This window comes from Eretmochelys imbricata, chromosome 15, assembly GCF_965152235.1.
Source record: "Eretmochelys imbricata isolate rEreImb1 chromosome 15, rEreImb1.hap1, whole genome shotgun sequence".
Taxonomy (NCBI): domain Eukaryota; kingdom Metazoa; phylum Chordata; order Testudines; family Cheloniidae; genus Eretmochelys; species Eretmochelys imbricata.
Window position 1 is genome coordinate 11,316,256 of NC_135586.1, and position 22,594 is coordinate 11,338,849.

At 46.5% G+C, this 22,594-nt stretch overlaps 1 protein-coding gene across 2 annotated transcripts in view; it reads left to right on the plus strand.

Annotated features, from left to right (window-relative positions):
• Window positions 1-22,594, plus strand: part of LIMK2 (LIM domain kinase 2) — a 42,930-nt gene that overhangs the window by 18,284 nt on the left and 2,052 nt on the right. The window contains exons 3-15 of one of the 2 annotated variants that reach the window (XM_077835133.1): window positions 4,142-4,277; window positions 6,169-6,278; window positions 7,079-7,267; window positions 7,844-7,949; window positions 8,992-9,188; window positions 10,000-10,186; window positions 13,542-13,628; window positions 14,465-14,596; window positions 14,915-14,971; window positions 15,182-15,247; window positions 16,199-16,373; window positions 19,060-19,115; window positions 22,155-22,312. In XM_077835133.1, the coding sequence (XP_077691259.1) occupies window positions 4,142-4,277; window positions 6,169-6,278; window positions 7,079-7,267; window positions 7,844-7,949; window positions 8,992-9,188; window positions 10,000-10,186; window positions 13,542-13,628; window positions 14,465-14,596; window positions 14,915-14,971; window positions 15,182-15,247; window positions 16,199-16,373; window positions 19,060-19,115; window positions 22,155-22,312 (1,656 nt within the window). The remainder of the gene's footprint in view (window positions 1-4,141; window positions 4,278-6,168; window positions 6,279-7,078; window positions 7,268-7,843; window positions 7,950-8,991; window positions 9,189-9,999; window positions 10,187-13,541; window positions 13,629-14,464; window positions 14,597-14,914; window positions 14,972-15,181; window positions 15,248-16,198; window positions 16,374-19,059; window positions 19,116-22,154; window positions 22,313-22,594) is intronic. The other variant, XM_077835134.1, reaches the window with a different exon arrangement.

Consider the following 22,594-nt stretch of genomic DNA (forward strand, 5'->3'; position numbering starts at 1 on the left):
TTTCACACTTAGTGGAGAAGTGGCTGTGCTTTTCAAGAACATGTTTAGTCAGCTGATGTGGGGATGGGGGGCTTTCACATGTGCAGTGAAGACCTTCCCTTGTTAGGCCTAGAGGGTTGTTGTAGCCCTCATCTCCTACTTTGCCGCTGCAGGACTGGATAAGAATCCTCGCCATTAACGATGTCCAAAAATCAAGAATCTTGTCTGGGATGCTGGATCAATTTGTATAGAGGGGATGCTGAGAGCCATTGAATCAAACCGTAAACCCTCTATATGATAGAAATTGCTTCAAGCAGCACCCCTAGTTCCAGCCCCTGTGAATCTTGGCAAATATGACCCCATGTCTGCAGCTCCAGGAAAAATGGACTGATTGAGAGCTGTTCATGGAGATTTGCTTCCCTTACCAGGGGCTCAAGCATGCTACCTGATGGAGTGAGAAGAGAACCTGCCTGAACTTGATGGGGTTAGCAGCAGCCAGCCAGCAAGGGGGACATGATCAGGTGTAAGCTGTGGTAGTTTCCAGTCCCTGAGGTATGGGTCATGTTTTGGATATTCTCTCAACACAGTGGAGAAAAGTAAATCTGGGATTAGACCTTCCCATTGTCCATATCCTGAACAGAAAAGTGAAATCAGCCTTGCTTCTGGATGTGGTGACCTAGAAAGATGAACCCATAAACGAACAGTGCTAAAGTTAATGCACATCAAGTGAGATGGAGGGGAGTTTGTCCCACTGTCTTGCATGAATAAAGATCCCCTCTTAATCTTTCTAACTGGGGACTTGAGGATCACATGGTGCCTCTGTAGCCTGGCCAAAGACATGATTTTAGTCAAAGGGTTGGCTCTGGTGACTAGCTCTATGCTATGTACAAATTTTCAGACTTCAGATTTCTTTAAGCATCTTCCTTGTTAGAACATATAAAGTGTAATGGTGGCAGAAGGGGCTGCGTTGTGGTGTGTTACTCAGTGAGGTAGTTCTTGCCAACAATGATTCATGACTGAGGCAGCCAGTTAGCACCGTTGAACAAAGTCTTGTCTCTCTGGGACCTGACACACTTATTGTTGCCTCATTGTTCTGAGTGGGGTGTTGAGCCTTCAGCTGCAAATTTATCTTGCCCAGATTTGTTTAATTACATAGCAAAGAGCTGACTGCTTACAGACTCCACCCCCTTTCACCTTCTCTTTACTATGGATTTGTTGCAACAGCAGTATCCAGAGTTCCTATTTCCTGGTAGAAACTGCTAATCACACTGTCGTAGGGTTGGGATCAATTGCTAAATCAGCATGGGGAAGGTAGGGGAGCACCTTGTATGCCCCCTCCTTAAGGCCACGCCTCTGTAGCATTGACTACAGTGGCATAAAACTAATGGCACCATAGCCAGCATAACCCCATTGTGTAGATGCAACCTACAGTGACAGAAGGGTGTTTCCATCAGTGTGGAAATGCCACCTCCCCAAGCAATGGTAGCTAGATTGACGGATGCATTCTTTCATCAAGTCTACATGGGGGGTTAGGTCAGCATATGTAGGTCACTCATGGGTGTGGATTTTTCAGACCCCTGAATGATGTAGCTATATCAGCCTAAATTTTAACAGTGGATCCAGTCTAAGTAATATTAGGGGAGCAGCAGCACTGCCTAGAGCTGCAGCCATGTTGCTCTTACTGAAACTGGGGAATTACAGGAAGGAAAAATATCGCTGAATTGTGACCTTGCTGGGTATTTTCAACACTTGGGTGTAACTTTTAAGTGGCTGTGTAGGTGTTTCCTGTCCTCTCCAATATTACTGTCTTCCTCTCAAGTGCAAGTCTGATCATGGAGCTTTACTTGTCGAAAGCTGTAATCGAGCTCTAGGTTTTCACATTGGTACAGGCATGCACATGGAGGTGGGATAACTCTGAAGGATCTTATTTGCTGGTGTTAGACCAGATGTTCCTGCGGTGTGTTGCTGATGCGTATCTCTGCTGTTAGTCACCACTTGCTCTTTTCCCTCCCACCCGCTTGATCATTGAGCCAGGTATGCTTACAGCTAATGAAAGCCAAAGGCTATCGGGTGAAGGAAAGACGTTGTTCTGATGCCCTGCAGGTGGAGTGTATGCATACCATTATGAGGGTGTAACTCTTACAGTGCCCCAGGTCTGGAGGCTGTAATAACAAATGCACTGTGTATCTTAAGGCACAAAGAGTCTCCTCCTGCTAATGAAATTGTCAGGGCCTATTGCACATATCAAAGCTCTGTCCCCTCATGAGGGAAAAGGATTTGCGCTCCCCAAGCTGGGAGCATCTCTATGTTCACAACATTCATGAACCATTAATCTAGTTTGGGAGGAGAAGTTTATTCATCCATGGGGGGGGAAATGGCTCCAAATGCCTCTTACAATGAAGTCACTTCCCTCAAACCACTGGCTATCTGTAAGCAATTTCATCTTGTTCCTTCTGCATCCATGTGAATGGAATGAAAGTGGATTTTCATGTTGAGGCAAAATCTGGTTTTCCTCTCGGAATATGCACATTCCAATTTTATCTCTACTAGCTGGAATTCCCAAGTGGAAGCTTAGCACAAATTAACTTAAACTTCCAGGAAGAGTCTTAAGGTAGTGCTTGTGTGAAGGATGACAGGGTGATACTGATGGCAGAGAGTCTATCTGCAAGGTGACTGTAGTAACTTCCTTCCCAAGAACCTGGGAATTTTATCTTTAGGAGGTGAGAGCGAATTTGTCTCCATGGTCTCAGGACTGGTTTGCACTGAAAAGTTAGGTCAACAGATTACGCTGCTCAGGGTTGTGTAAAAAGCCATACCTCTGAGCGACATAGTTAACATGACTTAACTCCTGGCATAGACAGCACTAGATCGACACTTATTCTGTCAACCTAGCTGTCGCCTCTCCACGAGGTGGATTAATTAGGGTGATGGGAGAACCCTTCCCATGGCTGTAATGAGTGGGTACACTGAAGTACTACAGCAGTGCTGCTGCAGTTGTCCCCCTGTAGTGTTTTAAGTGTAGATTAGCCTTCAGTCTTTGGCCCCTCTGCTGCCAAGGGAGTCAGTCAGTGCCAGTAGTGCCATAGACATCTCCTGTGAATTGGTCTAATATTGCAAGTACGTAAGAATGGCCCAGTATCCTGTCTTCTGATAGTGGCCAGTGCCAGGTGTGTTAGAGGGAATGAACAGAACAGGTAATGATCAAGTGATCCACCCCCCCCCATCGCCCAGTCTCAGCTTCTGGCAAACAGAGGCTAGGGAAACCAAGTAGATGATAGTCTTGGTCACTACCAGCCAGGATAAGATTTTATCCCATTACTAATGGTGAGGCCGTCCAATGCCTGCCTCATGGATCTTAATGAAAATGTCATGTTAGTAAAGCTGTTGCTACTCTAAATGATTCAAGGTATTCTTTTAATCTGTCTAGTGCTGTGCACGATCATGTGAATGGCTAATCTTGCTTCTCAGGTTGAGGGGTGAATGTGTACTGCCCTGGGCAACAGGGTGTTCAGCATGCATTTTTCAGCAACACCCCCACCTGTACAGGCCTCCTAGCTCAATGAACGTCACATGATGCGAACTGAGGAAAGGGGGAGAGAGCATTTAAAAGAAAAATCTTTCTTTCTACTCCAGTGCATCTGCTAAGAACATAACAGTAATGTGCTTAAGGAGCAGCAGAAGGAGCCTGCAGATTTGGATTCCATTTTGTATTTTTGCTGCAGATTTTCCTTTTCGGCAAATTGTTCAATCTCTGTGCCTATTTCTTCATCTGTAAAATGAGGCTGATTATATTTGTCTGCTTGACAAAGATTTTAAGGCTAAATTTATGTCTGAAGTGCATTGAAACCCTTGGCTGGAAGATGCTCTAGAAGTACTAAATCTTTCCTTGGGGTCGGTTATCGACATGAGGAAGGAGAGTGAATACCTGCAGCATCCACTACTTTATGTGAATAAACATGAGCTTAAAAGGATAAATGTCTTGTGAAGCTCATTCTTCAAAGGATAAAGTATTACACAAAAAATTCAGGAGCAGAATTCCTGCTCACTACAGGGTTCCTTCTGCTTGGGGTGATTTTTAAAGACTGGCTGGAGGAAAACTAACTCTGACTGGGGCTAGTCCATGATGAACAGTTGCTAGCCATGTCCCTTTGTCATCCTCTAGGTGCTCTGAATGTCAGGACCCCCTCACTAACTGGTACTATGAAAAGGATGGGAAGCTCTATTGTCACAAAGACTACTGGGGGAAATTTGGGGAATCTTGCCATGGCTGCTCTTTGTTGATGACTGGACCTGTGATGGTAAGGACTCTGCTATGCCTCTTTCTGCCCAGCCACCCCTGACTGACAGGAGTGTCAGTCACCAGGTACCCTGGTGACTGCAGCAGCCTGGAGGTTTTAGTCTTAAAATTCAACTGTTGATATGAAGTGTTAAAGGTATGCACAATCTATGCATCTTTTGGGATATAGATGACCTTAGGTAGGCCAACTTGTGAAGGAGGGGTGTGAGGACCAGAAGCGTTTTGGGGAAGATGACAAGGAGCTGAAATGCATAGAACCCAACAAGATGAGGCAAAACACTTTCCGTCCTGCTCCCAAGCTGTGCGTCAATGAAAGTGATGTTAAGGGAACTGAGACGCTCTTGTCGCCTGATTCTCAAGTTCCTCTAGAGGAGTTAGTCTCCTATCCAGTGAGGGGTTACACTTTTCTTTGCCTTACGAAAGGCTGCAATTGTCAATTTGCAGTCTTACGCTATGTCTACATTACAAATTACTTCAGTATAACTTAATCCACTCCCCGAGTGATGTAAGTTTTATAATGACCTAAGCACCGGTGTGGACAGCGCTATGTCGGCAGGAGAGCTTCTCCTGCTGACATAGATACTGCTGCTTATGGAGGCAGGAATTAAGCCGACTGAAGAACTCTCTCCCATCGGCCAAGAGCAGCAGTTCTCGGCCAAGAGTCCGGGGCCCCCTGGGGGGCTGTGAGCAACTTCAGGGGGTCCACCAAGCAGGGTCAGTGTTACTCTCTGGGGTCCAGGGCAGAAAGCTGAAGCCCATCATGCGGGGCTGAAGCTCAGGGCCCTGAACCCCACCACCCAAGGCTCAAGCCGAAGCCTGAGCAATTTAGCTTGGTGGGACCCCTGTGGTATGGGGCCATGGGCAGTTGTCATACTTGCTACGCCCTAATGCTCGCCCTGGCTTGTATATGCAGAAAAACAGTTGTGGCACTGGTGGGCTGTGGAGTTTTTACAGTATATTTGGGGGGGGCTCAGCAAGAAAAAAAGTTGAGAACCCCTGGCTTAGAGCATCTTCACCAGAAGCACTACAGTGCTGCTGCTGTAGTGTAGATGTAGGCTTAAATTGAAGCATTTCTGAAGCTACATGATAAAATGGGACCATGTCTAAAAATGGCTTTCCAAGCCCTCTAGTGGCTGGATGCAGAGCCACAGTCCCTCAAGCGTTTCTAAATGATCGAGCACCTCTCACATGTTCGAGTGTAACAAAATATTGTCTTGCCCCAAGTAACCCACCAAAATGGAAATCCTAACCCTCTTAAATCAATCTTTGCCAAGAATGAAAAGTATCCAATATTTAGGTAGGCTAAATAAAAGCAGTATATTGTGTACCAGCCAACCAACACTATTCTGGAGGCGGTACCGACATCTGCTAGTGAAAATAGTGCAGATGAATTCTCACTATTAATGGAATTTTTGCCAAAATACAAACAGTAGGGAATGGTCTCATGTAAGAACTATTGCAAACCATGGAATATGAACAAGCCAATTTTTTTTTTAAGTCGTCGTCTCTGGTTTCTGGTAGCTGGCGGCAGTAGCTGAATCTTGTGCATTAATACTAGTCTTGCAAAATCATCTCTCAGATTTATCAATTAAGGCTTAATATCTACTCTCGCCTGTATCGTAACTAGTGGGAAGTCTAATATTCACTCAAATACCTACTTTGCTCCAGGCTAATAAAATTTAAGAGCAGTGTACTGTGACCAAGGCACTGAGGGAGGGGATTTAGCAAAGGCAGGGGGGATTTGCATTGCTTTGTCTGGTATTTAAGAATGAACGCTGCTTAGTCTTGGAGTCCATGTAGACTTACTGTTAGTAGGTGCAGTTATTGCTTCCCAAGCCCCGATTTAACAGTGTCCCCTCCTTGATCAGAACTTCCTCTGCTTGTCTGTGTAGGTGGCTGGAGAATACAAGTACCATCCTGAATGCTTTGCTTGTATGAGTTGCAAAGTAATCATTGAAGATGGAGACACGTATGCGCTAGTACAACACTCCACACTCTACTGGTAAGATCAGGCACATGACACTCCATTGCTGTCCTGTTAAAATGATCCTGTGGTACTGTGCGCTCCATTGCCTGCTGTACGTGCAAATCACTTCCCCATTCTGTCTAGTGGGTCAGTGTGGTTTAAACACAGATGGATGTTGAAAAATTGGAGAGGCTTCAGAGGGTTCTCAATCATAAGAATGATTATAGGATCATAAAACATGCCTTATAGTGATGGATTCAAGGATCTAAATCTCTTTATCTTAATAGAGAAACGGTTAAAGTGTGACTAGATTAGTCTAGAAGTATCTGCATATGGATCACATTGAATAATGGACTCTTTAATTGAACAGAGAAAGGTACAATGTGGTCCAATGGCTGGAAGCTGAAGCTAGACAAATTCAGACTGGAAATAAGGTGTAAATGGTGAGAGTAATTAACCATTGGAACAATTTACCAACAGTAGTGGTGGATTCTTCATTCCTGACTATTTTTAAATCGAGAGGATGTTTTTCTAAACCTTGTGTTCTAGGAATTATTTTGGGGAAGTTCTATCATCTTGCTTATACAGGGGATGAACTAGATGATCAGACTAGATGAACGCAGTGGTCCCTTCTGGCCATGGAATCTATGAATCTGTAAACACCAGAATGGAATGATCAAGTACATTTCTAGGGGTAGGGGAGCACTGCTTGAAGCCTTGATAGCTGATAAGAACAATCACATTGTTCCAACCTTTTGGGGCAGCAGGATCCAGCTACATAGGTTGGCAAGAAGGGATGGGAAATGGCCAGTGACTCTCCTCTGTTCTTTCTGTAGTGGAAAATGCCATAACCAGATTGTGCTGACACCAATGATAGAAACTCTCTCCACGGAATCTCTGCGTGAACAGCTACCATATACACTGACCCTCATCTCTATGCCTGCAGCCACTGATGGCAAGAGAGGGTTCTCTGTGGCTGTCGAAAGTGGCTGCTCCAGCTATGCCACCAGTGTCCAGGTGAAAGAGTGAGTATGAAGAGGCCGTAATAGCTACATTAGTTGTAATTGTGCAGAGGTATCTGGGCAAAGGAAAGTGGGAGCTTCTGACTAACTTTTATTTCTATGAGAATCTCTCCAGTTGCTGAAATAGAATTTCTCATTCAGTGACCATGTGGTAGGAATGAGATGCAAATGAAACCATGAGTGTTTCTTGGTGGGGCAGTCTTTTGTTCTCCCACATTGTTATGGCTAACTGAAACTGTGGGATTCTCCCCTGTCCAGAAAAAAATTACAGGATTATAGCAGTAACAAATAAAGAAGCTAGTTACCTTTCTCTATGGCTTAGCTACTGTTTGTTTCCCTTTCCTGTGGGTATACGAGAAGGTCCTTTATTCGCCAAGCTTGCTGAGGTCTGGGCACCTCAGAGAATGCTTACTGTCACAGCTTAGTGTTATCTCACATTAGCAGACCTGAGAACACTTCACTTATTTCTGGATCCTAAAAGGGAAGAACACTTCTGGGAAGTAGAGATCCATTGAACTTCTGGTAATCTGTGTTTAGGCGGATTCTCCAGCATGACTCTTTCCTTTGACTTTGATTTAGAGTCAACAGAAGACACATTAGCCCCGATGTCCAAAATGCCATCCACTCTGGAGACCGGATCCTGGAAATCAATGGAGTCCCTATTCGCACATTACGAGTGGAGGAAGTAGGTTTAGTTTTATCTTGAGTAATCCTAAAGTCTATACTCCAGACTGATACCCCGCTCCCCCCCACCCCTTCTACCTTGGGACTTTTTTTACAATATTCCCCCCATAGCAGTGCCTACTGCATGGGGCTGTAATGCTGTCATTGATTTGTACTACAGAACAATCCATTGGCTCTGAATGCAAGAGTAAGCTTTTGCGGCCTCTTAGTTTGGAGTCAGCATCTAAGCTCCATTGGGGAGGGGAAGGTGGCAGCTGGGAGAGGGCAGTTAAGAAGCAGTTTAGAATAGAGGAGGTGAACCTCAACAATTAGTAAGTGGTTAAGGAAGCCTGGAGTGCAGGTTGTCTCAAAGGGAAAGAGTTTGACCAAGTGACTGAGTTGAAGGCAGTGTACATGTATCATCAGCCAGACCTGTTTTGAGAGAGGACAGCTGCCAGGCATTGTCAATTGAGAGTGTATCTGGAAGCTGTGTATGGTGTAGCAAACGACCAGTTTTCTGTCTTCATTTACTATATTAAATGCTTTATACAGCTAATCACTTTCAAGGTCATGCTTGAGCACTCAGTGCATGATATTAGGCTACCCTTTTGGTCGCTAGACAAATACTTTTTGTCTGCTGTTGATGTTGGCTAATACCTTGAGCCTTCTCTTCTAAAACAGAATAATTAGATCTGGGTTTAGACACCTGGATAGCTTTACATTTCCCTTATAAAAGTGTATTGATCAGCGTTAGGCATGATCTCCATATCCTTGGACTTGCTTTCTTCAGTGTAACATGTGGCCTCATTCCAGAAAAATAGTGAGTTGGGTCTCCTGTAGCTGATCAGAGCGGAAGAGGCACTAGCTAGAATGAAGATCTACATGCTGCTAGACTGTGACTGGTCTGGTGGACACTTAAATTGTGTGTAACTAAAACACAGCCACAGTGACCTGGTTGAGGCACTGTAGATTCTAGTGGTCTACTGAAGGACATCCAGGTGGCTTCATGTTTCTACAACAGTCCCCTTCAAAGGCTCTTACCCTGCTCTTGGATTTGTGTTCAGGTGGAGGACCTGATTCGCAGGACAAGCCAGACACTTCAGCTGCTCATAGAACATGACCCTGTCTCTCAGCGACTAGACAGACTGCGTCTGGACCCTAGGCTCCCAACCCACATAAAAACCACCACCACCTCGCGCTCCATTTCCCCATTGGACATTAAGGGGAATCTGGAAAGAACACTGCACAGGCACTCCCTCAGGTACCAAACCCTAGGAAAACTGCACTGCAGCTAGTGCGTCTAGAGCAGCAGTTGCCAATCTTCTGAGAAACTGTTTTTTCTAGACTCTGAGAATACCACCACTGACTGTCGCCTCTCCTCTAGCTATGTGTGTTTTAGCGCACCCTGGAGCCTGGGCTGTACAATGCTCAGTCTTGCAATTGCAAATGGCTGAGTCATGGCCAAGCCTGGAATGAAGCATTGCCCAGGAGATGAAGCTGCAGATCCCTTCAGTCATTCTCTATGGACTCCCCTTTGGGCTGGCTTGTTTAACAGTGTTTAGACAGTTAAATAAAGGCTGAATTGTGGGCTCTAAATCTGCTAACCACTTGAAATAAAAAATTGAAAAGTCAGATTTCTGCCAGGCTCAGATGGCTGTGATGAGAGCTTACCCCTCAGGGACTGGCCCCTGCTAAGTGAGGCTTGGGTCTTCAATGTTAGAAAACCTGCCCTCCCCATACTGGGGTCCTCTGTCCCCCACCGACTTCCTTCATCTTACAAAAATTGCAGATCATCTAGAGTCACTTCCCTGACACCTAAATCCCTTGCTCAGAACGATCAGGAGTTGTTCCTTGTAAGGTGGAAGTCGGAATGCAAATGGATAGAGATGTGGAGGCTGGCCAGCATTGACATTGCTGTTGGCTCACTCAGGAATTTAGGTACATGCTGCAGCACCTTCCACATCTGCAGAATTGCGGGAAGCTAGTGAGCTGGATGGTTACTAGCATGCACTCATTTAGGGTAATACCTTCCTTGCAGCTGACCTAATCCTCCTGTTGGTTTCACTCTCCAGGCGAAGTAACAGTATTTCCAAGTCTCCTGGACCCAGCTCCCCAAAGGAACCTCTCATTTTGAGCCGTGACATCAGTCGCTCTGAATCTCTGCACTCCTCCTCCAGCTATTCCCAGCAGATCTTCCGGCCCTGTGATCTGACACATGGCGAAGTACTGGGGAAAGGGTTCTTTGGACAAGTTATCAAGGTGAGTGGGCAAAACCATGACCCATGAACTTACTGCCAAATTCCCAACTGAGAGGATATGCCTCCTACAGAAACTTTCAAATGTCACAACAAAATCTTGAGTGACTTTTATTTCCTTCCCAGTAGCATGCTTGGTCTGGGGGCTTGATTGGCTGTTTCACCATATTCACAGTTCTCTCTTCTCTTGTACTCACTCAGCTTGAGTGTAGCTGGTATCCTGGAGAGATGGCTTACATTCTGCTGGAGAGTTTGACTGTCCTGTTTAAATTGCAGCCAGTCTAACAAGCATCTAGTGTGCTGAGGTGTTTGTGTATAACCAGAGCTGCAGAGTGAATGGGTCACACCTCAGTCAAGGGGGGCAAGAGGAAGACTCACTGTTACGTTAAATGTGTCTTCCTGAAGGTGCTCGCTCAATCTCCCAATTCAATATTGTGGAGTTCCCTCGGTGCAAGAGTCTGTGCTAGACAGACTGGGACTTACAAGGGATCCAGTGACCGTTACTGTGGTAAACTGTTTAACAGTCTAACTCTACTCCCCCGAGGATTGACCACATCTGTGCACAAGTCCCTTTGAGAACAAAAAGCTCTTGCAATAGTAACTCTACTCTCCACTTCCCTGTATTAACTGTCTGATCTTCGCCATGGAGCGTGGACCCTTCAGGAGCACCCTCCCTGGCATTCTGCAGCAACAGATTTCCTCCCGACCCCTGTAACTGGAGTTTCTGCAGTCTGCTCGGGTTTCTGGTATTACTGTAGCTGACCCTTGAGTCAGTTTCCTGAACGCTATCTACCTTCCAAGGGCCAGTGTGACCTCTTCAGTACCCTAATCTCTATCCTACTATGCTGTGGGAATCAGTTTCTCCTTAACCACTGTTGTATCAATCCTCCTCCTGTGCTGCCTTGGGAATATGCCAGTGTGCTCTGGGATTCATAGCACTAAGTGTTCAATCTTTGATATGGTACTATACTAATTGGCATATTTCTTTTCTCTGCTCATAGACAAATAGCATGTCCAAGTAAGCAAACCTTTTCCTCTACAGCATGTCTTGCCATCTGCATCCCCATGGGGTTAACAGCACAGAGGCATTTCCTCTCGTGTTGGTGCATGCACTGGGAGATAAAATCTCCTCAGTGAGTTCCATAACGTCACTGTTCTTGTTAAGTTTGTTTGATACCAGCCTAAAGAGTCCATTTATGTCTTCATTACTTCCCTTCACTTCCCTTGCCTTTGTGACTGTGCTTTAGACACTTACACCTCTTTGCGGAAGGTGATGGCATACTGCTCCTCAGCACTCGGCTAATGTTTGGATGTGTTACTTTGTATAGGAGCAAGAGAAGGGATGCTGTATTGCTGCCTGGTCCTGTTATCTACGGCAGAGTCTCCAGGCTTTCACACTCCACCTAGATCAGAGTAGCGCTGAATTCTACTGCTCACCTTTGAATCTATGCAGCATTAGTGTGCACTGGTGTCAAGGCTGAATCCAAGGGAGCTACCCCTTCTCTCCTCTTTCTTTCTCCCCCCACCCGCCACTTCCATTTATCACAACTGGTCTTTCCATTACAGCGGTTTCCCAGGTTCTCAGAGCTCGTGGCCCCTTTCCAGCCTAATGTTCTTTACAACACTTGTCTCCCAAGACCTTGAACTCTAAACATGAGCAGGTAAAGCTTTGTAGCCACAACATACCAGAAATTATTTAGTAAGCTTCACAAAACAGAAGTGCAAAAAGGACCCCATCATTGTGAGACTGAGCCTGTTTTTACTGATGTGCTATGTGCATTTCAGCTGGGGAGTTAGTTACTTTTGATCAGCAGTCAGTTGTGATGCTTCGTTTATAATTGTAATTGAAGAGAAGCTGGACTCTGCATTTCATTCTCTTATCTATGAGAACTTCCATGGCTTCTGCCACTACTGCAGAATTACTCCTTCAAGTCCCCCCCACCCCCCCAAGAAAAAAACCCAAAAACCTGAGCTCCTGGCTAATGTAAGTTGCCAGGGTCTCCCAACAGAGGCTTGTCTTTAATAGCCAAGTCAGCACTGCTGACTGAATCACTGTTTCTTGCATGATGGGGGTTGGTCGTTCCACTACTTTTCTCTTTGGGTCACCAGGAGAATAGTCCTGCAGCTGGATCTCATGTTCCTCAATGCTGAGTTGAGGGCCTGAGAGTTTCTGGTGGGTTCTTCAGTTCCCACAAAGTCTGAAACAGGAAAGCTATTCTGGTTTCCTCTCTGAGACTAAGACCAATTTCCAAATGTTCTGTTGAAAGCTTCTACCCTGTTCTGTATGGACCGAACATTTATCATCTCTTTTGAGAGAAGAGGAGATTAGGTGCCCAGAAATGTAAGCGAAGTAGACTCTGCCACCCAAGCTGAATTACTGAAGGAGTCAGCAGCGGGAGAAGTTCTTCCAGAAAACCTGCAGTCGTGCTCTAAATCCAGTCAGGTTGATTTCGGTGTGAAAGGAGTTGCTGGTTAAAAGGCACCCAAATCCTCACAGAGCAATGTGAAAAAAGTCAGGAATCATTGGGTAAGACTTTAACAACTTTCATGAAGGACCTGGCACAGGTTTTCAGGCATTTAAGAGCATGGTGGTCTGAGACACAATGAAGCCATGAGGCTTTAGGTACTGTCTCACATGTCATCACCTTGGTGCCATCCTTGGAGATTGCAGTACACTGTTCACACCAAATGTGGAACCTTGACTGCTTGCTGTCGCAACTAGACAGTCTCCAGTTGTGCATCTCCACACAGCATTGTAAAAGAACAAGTTTTCAATAAGCCCATCAGAAACCTAGCACTTGCTGGAAGCTACGTGACAGCAGGGATACCTGTTGACTTGGTGTGAATTGCTTAGTAGTTGTTCTTGATCCATGAAAAAGGGAACCATCCTCAGTAATTTCACGAATACAAGCTGAAGTGGTTGGTTAAGGTCTGTGCCTGGGGACCTGCTTTTCATGTTTGTTCAGTGTTGCTTGTATGGTTTAAGGTAGTTCCAGGCACACGCAGAGGCTCTAGCAGCCTGCAGCACACATTCAGATCCTGCACTGATTAAAATTGGACCACTAACTGGGGTTCTTGGGATACAACAGTATTGTGGACTCAAAGGGCCACACTACAATGGGCCTTTGTGTGTCTATTTTCTCACTTTCAACTTACAGAATCTTGTTTGGGGGGGGGGGGGGGGGAATTTTGGTGGCAGTTTCCTGCAACTCCCTGGACCTGGTCCATCTGAATTTCCTCTCTTCTCCCTGCTCAGGTGTGGAGGGAGATGTGACCCACAGTTTGGGAAACCCTGCTCTAAAGCATCTATAGGTTTCATAGGGCTTTCCTTCCTGCTGGACAGTGTCCATTTCCAACAGGTAACGCACAAAGCAACAGGGAAGGTGATGGTGATGAAGGAGCTGATTCGCTGCGATGAGGAAACCCAGAAGACTTTCTTGACAGAGGTAGGAGCAAGATCTGAAGTAAGGCCAGGCCACTTGTGTGGGGGTTAGAGCTCCTCCCTGCCCCTTGGTAGTAATGCATACCAGTGATCTTAGCAGGGAAGCAGCATGTTGAGGAAGAACAGACCTGGTTGAAAATGTATGTCACAATTAGACATGACTGACTAATTCAGAAAACAAAAATGACTTATCATTGAAAATTAATGAATAGGAAGTCTAAGAGGCACTCTAAGCCTAAGAGGCTATTTGGTTGAATTGTGCTTAGTGAATGTAAGTGTAAAACGTTGTAGGATGCATTCTGTACAGCGAGCTTTCCAGCATAAAACATCAATAGGAAACAGCTGACTCAATGACTAAGATCTGAAAGATGTTCCACTTAGTTACACCAGAGAAGAGGATTATTAAATCAACCAATTTGAATGGCTGCTGTCCTTGTTCCCCAAAGTCAGGCTTATCTGAAAAGTAACTTCCTAATGCTTCTCTTCCTAATCCCAAATGCTTCTTTTGTGGCCCTAACTGTCATAGAGCACACTCGCTGCAGTGTGGAAGTTTTGTCCACTAAACCATAACGAGCCTAGGAGCTCTCCAGCCTGATCACTATCTTTCAAGAATCAAGTGATGATGGACACAAAGGGGCAACAATGATCATTGAATTGCCTTAAAGTTGGGTTTTGAATGGACTTTCCTCTGATACCTCTGGTTGCTGCAGTGGGGCTCCACAGGAGGTATGTGCCCCTTCTCTCCCAGTGCAGGCACCAGTAAGTAAAGCTGCTGAGAATCTCAGGAAGGCCTATACCAATTTTTCATGGGGGTTCGGGGGGATGTTTCTGCCTCCGCAGGTGAAAGTGATGCGCAGTTTGGATCACCCCAATGTGCTGAAGTTCATTGGTGTACTGTACAAGGACAAGAAGCTGAACCTTCTCACAGAATACATTGAAGGGGGGACTCTAAAGGACTTCCTCCGCAATGCAGTGAGTAAATGCCTCCTGGAGCATGTATAGGCTTCCTGATGGCTCTCTGGCCAGTGTGAAATAGGTGCCCTGGCCACACAACACTGTCTTTCTGCTTCTGAGTGTCCACAAAGAGCCCAATTAGCTAGATTGTCTTCTCTCCTTTGAAGCTGATTCCTCCAGGTGAAGGGAAGCTTCCCCTGCTTTTGCCCATGCTGTAGCTGGCCTGTGAATAGATCATCCTGCTCTCCAGGACTGTATCATCTTTCTCAATCTAGCAGGAGGTGGCCAGCTAGTGAGATGAGACCTGATCACTCAGGAGTTGTCATTGTTTTGCAGGACCCTTTTCCTTGGCAGCAGAAGGTCAGCTTTGCCAAAGGAGTTGCTTCAGGAATGGTGAGTCAATCTTCTGTTGAGACTGCTTCTTCAGGATTCTGGGTTGAAGCATGGAGGGCTGATGTAATAGTATGTTATATAATGGCCTGCAGAAGCTGTGTGGTAGCTAGGGAAATACTGAGTGCTTATACCAATGTTTTGAAGGGGTTAACTCCAAAGGATGTATTCACGAGACTTGCTCTAACGCTGCTTTCTGTCCCTCCTTTTCAGGCCTATTTGCACTCTATGTGTATCATCCACAGAGACCTGAATTCACATAACTGTCTGATCAAACTGGTGAGCTCTGGAACATGGTCCTTCCTTTGTCTTTTCTCCTCTCCTCTCTCTGCTCTTCTACATGTAATGTTAACTTCCATGGACAAGCTAGGCCTTCTGGTTACTGTCCCTGGCAGCATGAAGACGATTCCTTCTTGTAAACCTAGTGTGTATCCCAGTTTTCATTTCAATGTCCCAATAAATGACAGTTCAACAGCCTAATCTTTTACTTTCACCCCATTAATCCTGGTCCCACCCTTAAGTCCTCTCCCATTTTTAAACCCTTTATACTCTGTTGTAGCCTCTTCCCCACTAGTTGTTGCTTTGTGGAGCTATATACTTGGCTCTCCTAACCTTTGTCCATCAATTGCACCCACCATCCCTTTTGTTTCTACTCTGGTCGTTCATTTTGTCTCACTCATTGCCCAAGAATCCTGGGGTGTCTCTCCATATTTTAACATGCTGTGAGATCTCAGCTGAGGACTTCATTCCCTCAGCCCTGGCTCTCAATGTCCCCTTAGTCTGAATATTGGATCTACCTCTGCGTGGCAAACCCCAAGGGCAAATCTGAGCAGAGAATTTGCTAGGAAAGATTTCTGGGTACAATTAGATAAGCTGGATAGAGAGAGCCAAATGCATTACAGCAAATGTAAACAAGTTAATGGAGTTAAAACTCCTCCTTCCCTGCACGAGGACTCATGGGCTGTCTTCTCTCCTTACTCACCCTCTCTGATCTGGTCTCCCTCTACCTCTTCCCCTACTCCCTAGGAGATTGCTGGGCTCCAATGTTCACTGCATTCTTCCAGCTAGCTGCAGGAGGCTTCCTTATTGTCTGCCTGCAAAGCTGCGGCTATTATTACATTTAATGTGCAGTTTATAAGTGACAGGAAATATTATCGCTCTGTGCTAATGAGTTACTTCTGGGAGGAGCTGAGGGGGAATCAGTTGTTTGTGATTAAATCCCTTGGCTAGGATAACACTGTGGTGGTTGCTGATTTTGGACTGTCACGGCTGATTATGGAAGAGAGAAAGAAACCCACCCTGGAAAAACCATCTGTCAAGAAGCGAACCCTACGCAAGAGCGATAGGAAGAAGCGCTATACTGTGGTCGGGAACCCGTACTGGATGGCGCCGGAGATGTTAAATGGTAAGATGCTCATACTGTGGCAGGTGAGGAGCCACCTCCAGGCACGGGTGTAGGGATGACAGGATTACTGGAAACTCCCGCCATTGGCAGCAATCAAATCTATTAGTTGTCTTGGGCTTTAGACCTGCTAATACATGAGTTTTTCTTGTCAACACATCTGGTGAACATGCTTTCCCTTGCATGTCAGCCCTGCTAAACTTCCCTGCTGCCAGTAATGTAAGCAGCAAGAAATGGGGAGCCCATTCCCGGGAGTTGTCACGACTCTTTGGGAGGGGAAATGGGCCTATACCTGCTGCTATCCAGATATTAGAGGCAACAGAACAAGAGGCTTGAAACAATACGACTGGCTTTGAAATTCACTTCAGTCTTGTGTCTCTGACATCCTTAGGGATGCAGTGAATTGGCTGTGCTTCGTAGAAATGAAGTACAATAGGACTGTGGGGCAAACCTGTAATGTTGAGTGTTGGACAGACTAGAGGGGAATCCCAGCTGTTGCGTGGTTCCCCCCACACTCAGAGTGAGGAGGGCAGTGGCTATATGTCTTGAGGGGCAGATCTTCCCTGGCACTGGGTTAAGGGCAAACCCGTGTCCCCGATTGGATCTGCTGCCTGTGTGGGACCTGAGTGAGGGGAGAATGCAAACTCAGCTACTTCTGGTGAATTGGGCCTCCTTGTGGCCAGGGCATGGCTGCAAGGCAAACACGTGAACAACTAGAACTGCCACTAAATCCTCCAGAAAGAGCAAACAGGGTCATGGTCGCACTATAAAGTAGTGTCCAGCTGACTTCAACATCAGGCTGTTCTTAGAAATCTCCTGGGAAAGGGAAGACTCTGGTTTTATGGCCTCTACCCTCCCAATCCTCTCCCCTATCCTGCTGCTGTCTGCTACCACTTTCAATGTTGCTCTCTTCTTCCTCTGAGCTCTGTGCTGTCGAGCCCTTCGGAGCCTGGCAACGTGTTATCCTGCTTTTCCAAGGCATTAGAGTAGTGATGCAGGAACACTAATGTATAACGTGCCTGGCACTTGCCAAGAGAACTGCCAGCTGTGTCCCCAAGGTAGCATATTAAAAAAGAGTCTGCTCTGATGTCCTATCCTGGGGTACCAGAGCTCTTCCCAGATGCAACCCTCGCTTGGCTCTGCCACAGTTCCATTCCTGTCTGTGGAGGGAGGCCTCTATCTCTACCTGGCCAGACCAGCCATGTGGATCCTGTCTGCTCGCAGAGGCCTGCTTTCCCTGTCTCAGCCCTCTGCTGTCTGAGATCATTAGTACTTAATTTATTAAGTCTGCAGTCACTGCAGCAGAAACTGGGCATCCAGCTTCCTCTGCGGCCAGCACTGGCTTAGCGTACCATAGAAATGCATTGAAAGGACTATCTGTGTGAATGGTAAAGGGTCTCTGTTTAGACATCAGCAGTCACTTGAACCCTGGGGCCCCGTTTAGGACTCTGCAATAAAACCCTCTCTCTTCCCTTGAGCTCCTTTTTCTGCCCTTGAAACTGGGGCTGTATTATAGGCCTTATGGAAACGAATTGTTTGTATGTGTAATGGCAGTGAAAGAAAGCTGATCTTAATGATGAACATTTTTTGGCTAGCCACAGACTGACTACAGCAGTGGCAGTTTCCACCCCTGCCTCTCCACTGTGCTGCTTGTTCTCTCTGAACTAACCTCCGTCTAAGCAGTCCTTCAGCTCCATGGCCCATTCCCTTCTCTGCAGTCTGTGGATAATGCCAGTTATGGTGGAGGCTCCTGTGATAACTGAAGCCAACAACCTGTTGTTGGATGGTGTCTGTCATCCAGCTAAGATACTGTCCCCATTTCCCAGGCTCTGGCAGGAATATGGTTGGTGCACAAACTTCCTTGTGGTGGTCTGTCAAAAGTTGCCATGGAACCTTTACTGCTTTATTCTGCTGCCTGGAATCCTGCTCGTGCCTCACTCTTGCAGTAACATGCTTCCATTCCTGCAGTGGGGAATATACCTGACCTTTCCAGGCTGCATCCAGTAAGTTTGGAGCCAGCAAGTGAATTTATTCACTGCTACTTTAAGCCAGCACCACAACAGTTAATCAGAAATGCTCAACAAAGGCTGGTGGTGCCAAAACCAGAGAGCTCTGCCCTCACAGAGCATCCCTTCAGAAACATGGAATGCAGGAGGGCTGTTGGCTACTTCAGCCTGTACCTGCATGATAAAGAACAGCTAAGGAGGGCATTGAACATAAGACATAATTGGTTTTTATTCACTCATTTCCTTGCAAAATAAGCACAGGGGAGCAGCCACCAGGCTCTGAAACTAGATTCAGCTGCTCTAGATGTACATGAATTGCTACTTTGCCATGCTAGAAACTCTCGTGCTCCCCCACATCAGTGACTAACCCCAGCTCTGCCTGGGGAACCAATCTAGCCTTGTAAAATGGTCCTGGGTGCATCTGTGCAGGCAGGGAAACCTCTTCCCCCACCCTTACCAGGATGCCGCTGAGAAAAAAGTCACATTTTACTTGGCTGAGCATGGCTTTGCTTGACTCCACTTCGGAGCACTCGCTGGCCCACTAGGCTGCCTGGGCCTGGATTGGGACTCTGCACTCCTTCCTGGTGCTGGCATAGAGGCTGCTGCATCATGGGATGCTATTCGGCCTGACTGTGCTAGGAACCCCCCAGCTCACAAAGTCGCCTGTCTTGTATTTCCTGCAGGGCAGAGTTACGATGAGACTGTGGACATCTTCTCATTTGGGATTGTTCTCTGTGAGGTAAGTCCAGGCTGCACTAGGGTGTCCAGGGGGTCTGAGCAAGAGGCCTGTCAAACATCATCAGGGTCCTACCTCTTCCTCTCCATACACAACAGAAGGCAGCTCTGTGCAGCTGAGTCTGGGGTTCCTGACTCAGATGTACTGTGGGTAGGACTAGAGTCTGGGGAGTTACACTTTGCATGCCCATCTCACGCCCACAAGTGAGGAGGTGGGAGGGAAGAAGGCACTTATTGCTCTGTTGGTGCAGTTCCCTCCTTAAACTTAGAGCCGGTGCTGGGAAGGAGACAATCTGGCTCTAGTGCAAAAATCTTGGAATTTAGGTGACATCTTCCAGCAACATGGGAGCTTAGAGTTGAGATTCCTTCTCCCTCCTCCTGAACCCTGGGTCTCCAGCTTGTAACTAGCCATAATAATTCAGGGCCTTTTGTAAGAGTGGGATTGGACATTAGCAAGGTGGTCAAAATCTGTCTGAAGGTGAAAAGTGGGGCTTACTTCGCAGATCCCGTTTCTGGAAGGAATCTGTCTGGTCTGGCTGCACAGCCAGACTTCTCTGCCCCACTCCTGCTGTGTGTAGAGAATAGGCCATCTCTTTTCTCCATGATATGAATGTCTGATGCAGATCATAGAACCAATATCCTGTGTGCCTAAAACGTCTCCCCACCTCCTTCCCTTGCATCACCAGACTGTTCCAAAAGGAAAGCACAGCCTTTTAAAGTACTCAGCGTGTATAGAAGTGAAAGCAATCAGGGCTGGCAGGGAGACCAGAATTGGAGTTTTCCTCTTAATGCTTGGGTGGCGAATATGGAAAAAATGTCCTATGCATGAATGGTGCAGCCTCACCCAGAGTTCTGCACTGGTAACCAGTGTTCCCTCTCATTTTTTCTGTCCGTGTGTGGAATGTATTTTGTTATGCGCACCAATAATGAGGTGTGCGTCACCAGTAGGAACAAAAACCTAGATGGGGGGTGTGTGTTTATATTTGTTAAAAGTTACCATAGGGATAATTACTCCAGCCAGGGCAGGTTAGGAATTTTAAAACCCACTCCTCAAAGAATTAATTTTAAGCCTGAGAGAGAAATAAAATTTATGAAATGCATAGACCAGTCAAACTAAAATAACAGCACTTGGAAAGAATAAAATTACAGAGAACATATATGTGCATTGCAGGAAGTACCAAGAACTAAGTATGTGTTGGGAAGTGTGTGTCAGAGACAGTGCGTGTGTGCTGGCTGCTGGGGAGGTCTGAGACACTGCGCTCTGTCTCTTTAAGGCACTCACCAGAAGGCTCAGACCGCAGCAGCTGAGCTCTCCTGCTCCTGAGACCTGTCCCTGCTCTGCAGAGATGGGGTACAGGGGCTGGGGGGAGGGGGACACCCTGACATCAGCACTCTGTGTACCCCCAACCCCCCTGCTTTGCACAGCAAGCAGGAAGGTCCTGGGAGCAGCTGGCCAGGGGCTCCAAGGGAGAGGGCAGGAGCAACAAGGCTGCAGAGCAGCAGGGGGAAGGGCCCCTGAACAAGCGCTGCTGTGCATGGCTCTGCTAATCAAGTGCACAGCACTTGATTCACTTCTGGGTGGCCGTGCGACTGCGCAGCTTAGAGGGAACACAGCTGGCAACCCATCTTGAAGGTTAGTGCAAAATTGCAGATGGGTTCAGAGAACAGTAGCAAGAATGAATAGGGGCCTAGAAATTTTTATAGAGAGGGATTGAAAAGATCTAGTTTGTTTACCTTAGAAAGGAGACACATAAGAGGAAACACGATAGAATATATATGATAGAGAGGTTTTCTTCCTCCTATCTCATAACACACGCACACACAAACAAATGCACACGGGAACATTCAATGAAATTGAAAGGTAACAAACTCAAGTGATACAAATAATTTTCTACACAATGTATAGTTAGACTGTGGAACTACTTGCCACATGATGATGTGGTTGTGGTCAACAACTTGGCAGTATTCAAAGAGGGACTGTATTTATATGGATAACAAGAACATCCGGTTAGCATAAAGTATTGTAACAGAGTATTGGAAGAGAAATAAAACCTCATGTTTTAAATCAATCTAGGTGTTAGGGATTAGGCTGAGACCTTTGTGGGGGCAGATTATCACACATCTCCCTGTTCTGGGGTTTGTTGCACATTCCTCTGAACTATCTGCTGTTGGCCACTGTCAGAGATGGGATTCTAGACCAGATTGACCACAGGTCTGAACCAGTCAGGCAATTACATTCCTAGACTTTGACTGGTGGCCTTCTGTATCCAGGATGATTGTTATAATTCAATGCAAAATGTCTTCAGTGTAAGGAGTCCTTCAGTTAGAGGGAGAGAACCGAAGTAGTGTCCTGTGTGTTCTACAGTCTTCTCCCCCATTTCTTTCCTCTGCTTGGGTTTCCCTTCTGAGGTTTTCGATTGGGTCCCCATAATAATGTGTTTGCACTATTTCTTTCTCTCCCTCCTCAGTACTGAAGACACTGTTGCTCCTGCAATGTACTTCAGAGCTCGCTGCAAATCCCTGCTTGCCCTCCCCCAGCTCCCTGGCATGTGAGCTGTGTTGGGGGAGGGGGTTTTTGATAGCATAATGACATCATGGAGGGGTGTGTGCATGCTAGAATGTGTTAATACCCTGGGAGCAGAGGAATTGCTTCCTGCTTCAGTGCATGGACTGATAGTGGCTAGGACACTGCACAGTCTGCATTAAAAGCTAAGGTTGTGTTGTACCCCTTGCAGCAATACCCTAGGGCTTGGATTTCCTCTGCTATAGCAAGGAGAGACTTCTAGGGCCAGCCCCTGTACTGCCTGTGAGGTTTGCCTATATTAAATGGTGTTGGGCTTGTTCCATGAAGGAGGATCAAGGCTTCTGTAGATGGGAACTGGTACAATTCTAGCTCTTCTCCCCCTGCCCTGTAATCAGACACTAATTATGTTTCCAGTGAGCTCAACCTAACTCTAGAGACTGAGCAACCCCCTCCTGTTAGCCCTCAGATCCTGTCCCTGGTGCTACAATCGCTGTACCTGAGCAGTTCTTTCCCCTCTAGATTATTGGGCAGGTGTATGCTGACCCTGACTGCCTCCCTCGCACACTGGATTTTGGCCTCAATGTAAAGCTGTTCTGGGAGAAGTTTGTTCCTGCTGATTGCCCTCCAGCCTTCTTCCCTCTGGCTGCCATTTGCTGCAGGCTGGAACCAGAGAGCAGGTAAGGTTTCAGGCTGATTGGGGAGTGAAATGCTGGTGAAGCCCCTGTGTGAGGCATGGGTCTAATTTCTGGTTCTCTTGTGTGTCCAGTTTGTATCTTTGCTTCTCTCGGGGGCTGGAGAGTGCCCTCTCCTCCTGCCCCTGCTGGGAAGGTGTTGCTCTGCAAAGTGGGTCAGAGGGGGATGGCAGGCATGTGCTAATATCCAGGGCAGTTCGGTTGCTGCGTCCTCACTTCAGGGGGGAGTGTTTTTTGCTGCTCTCTTCCTTTCCCCATCACTGTCCC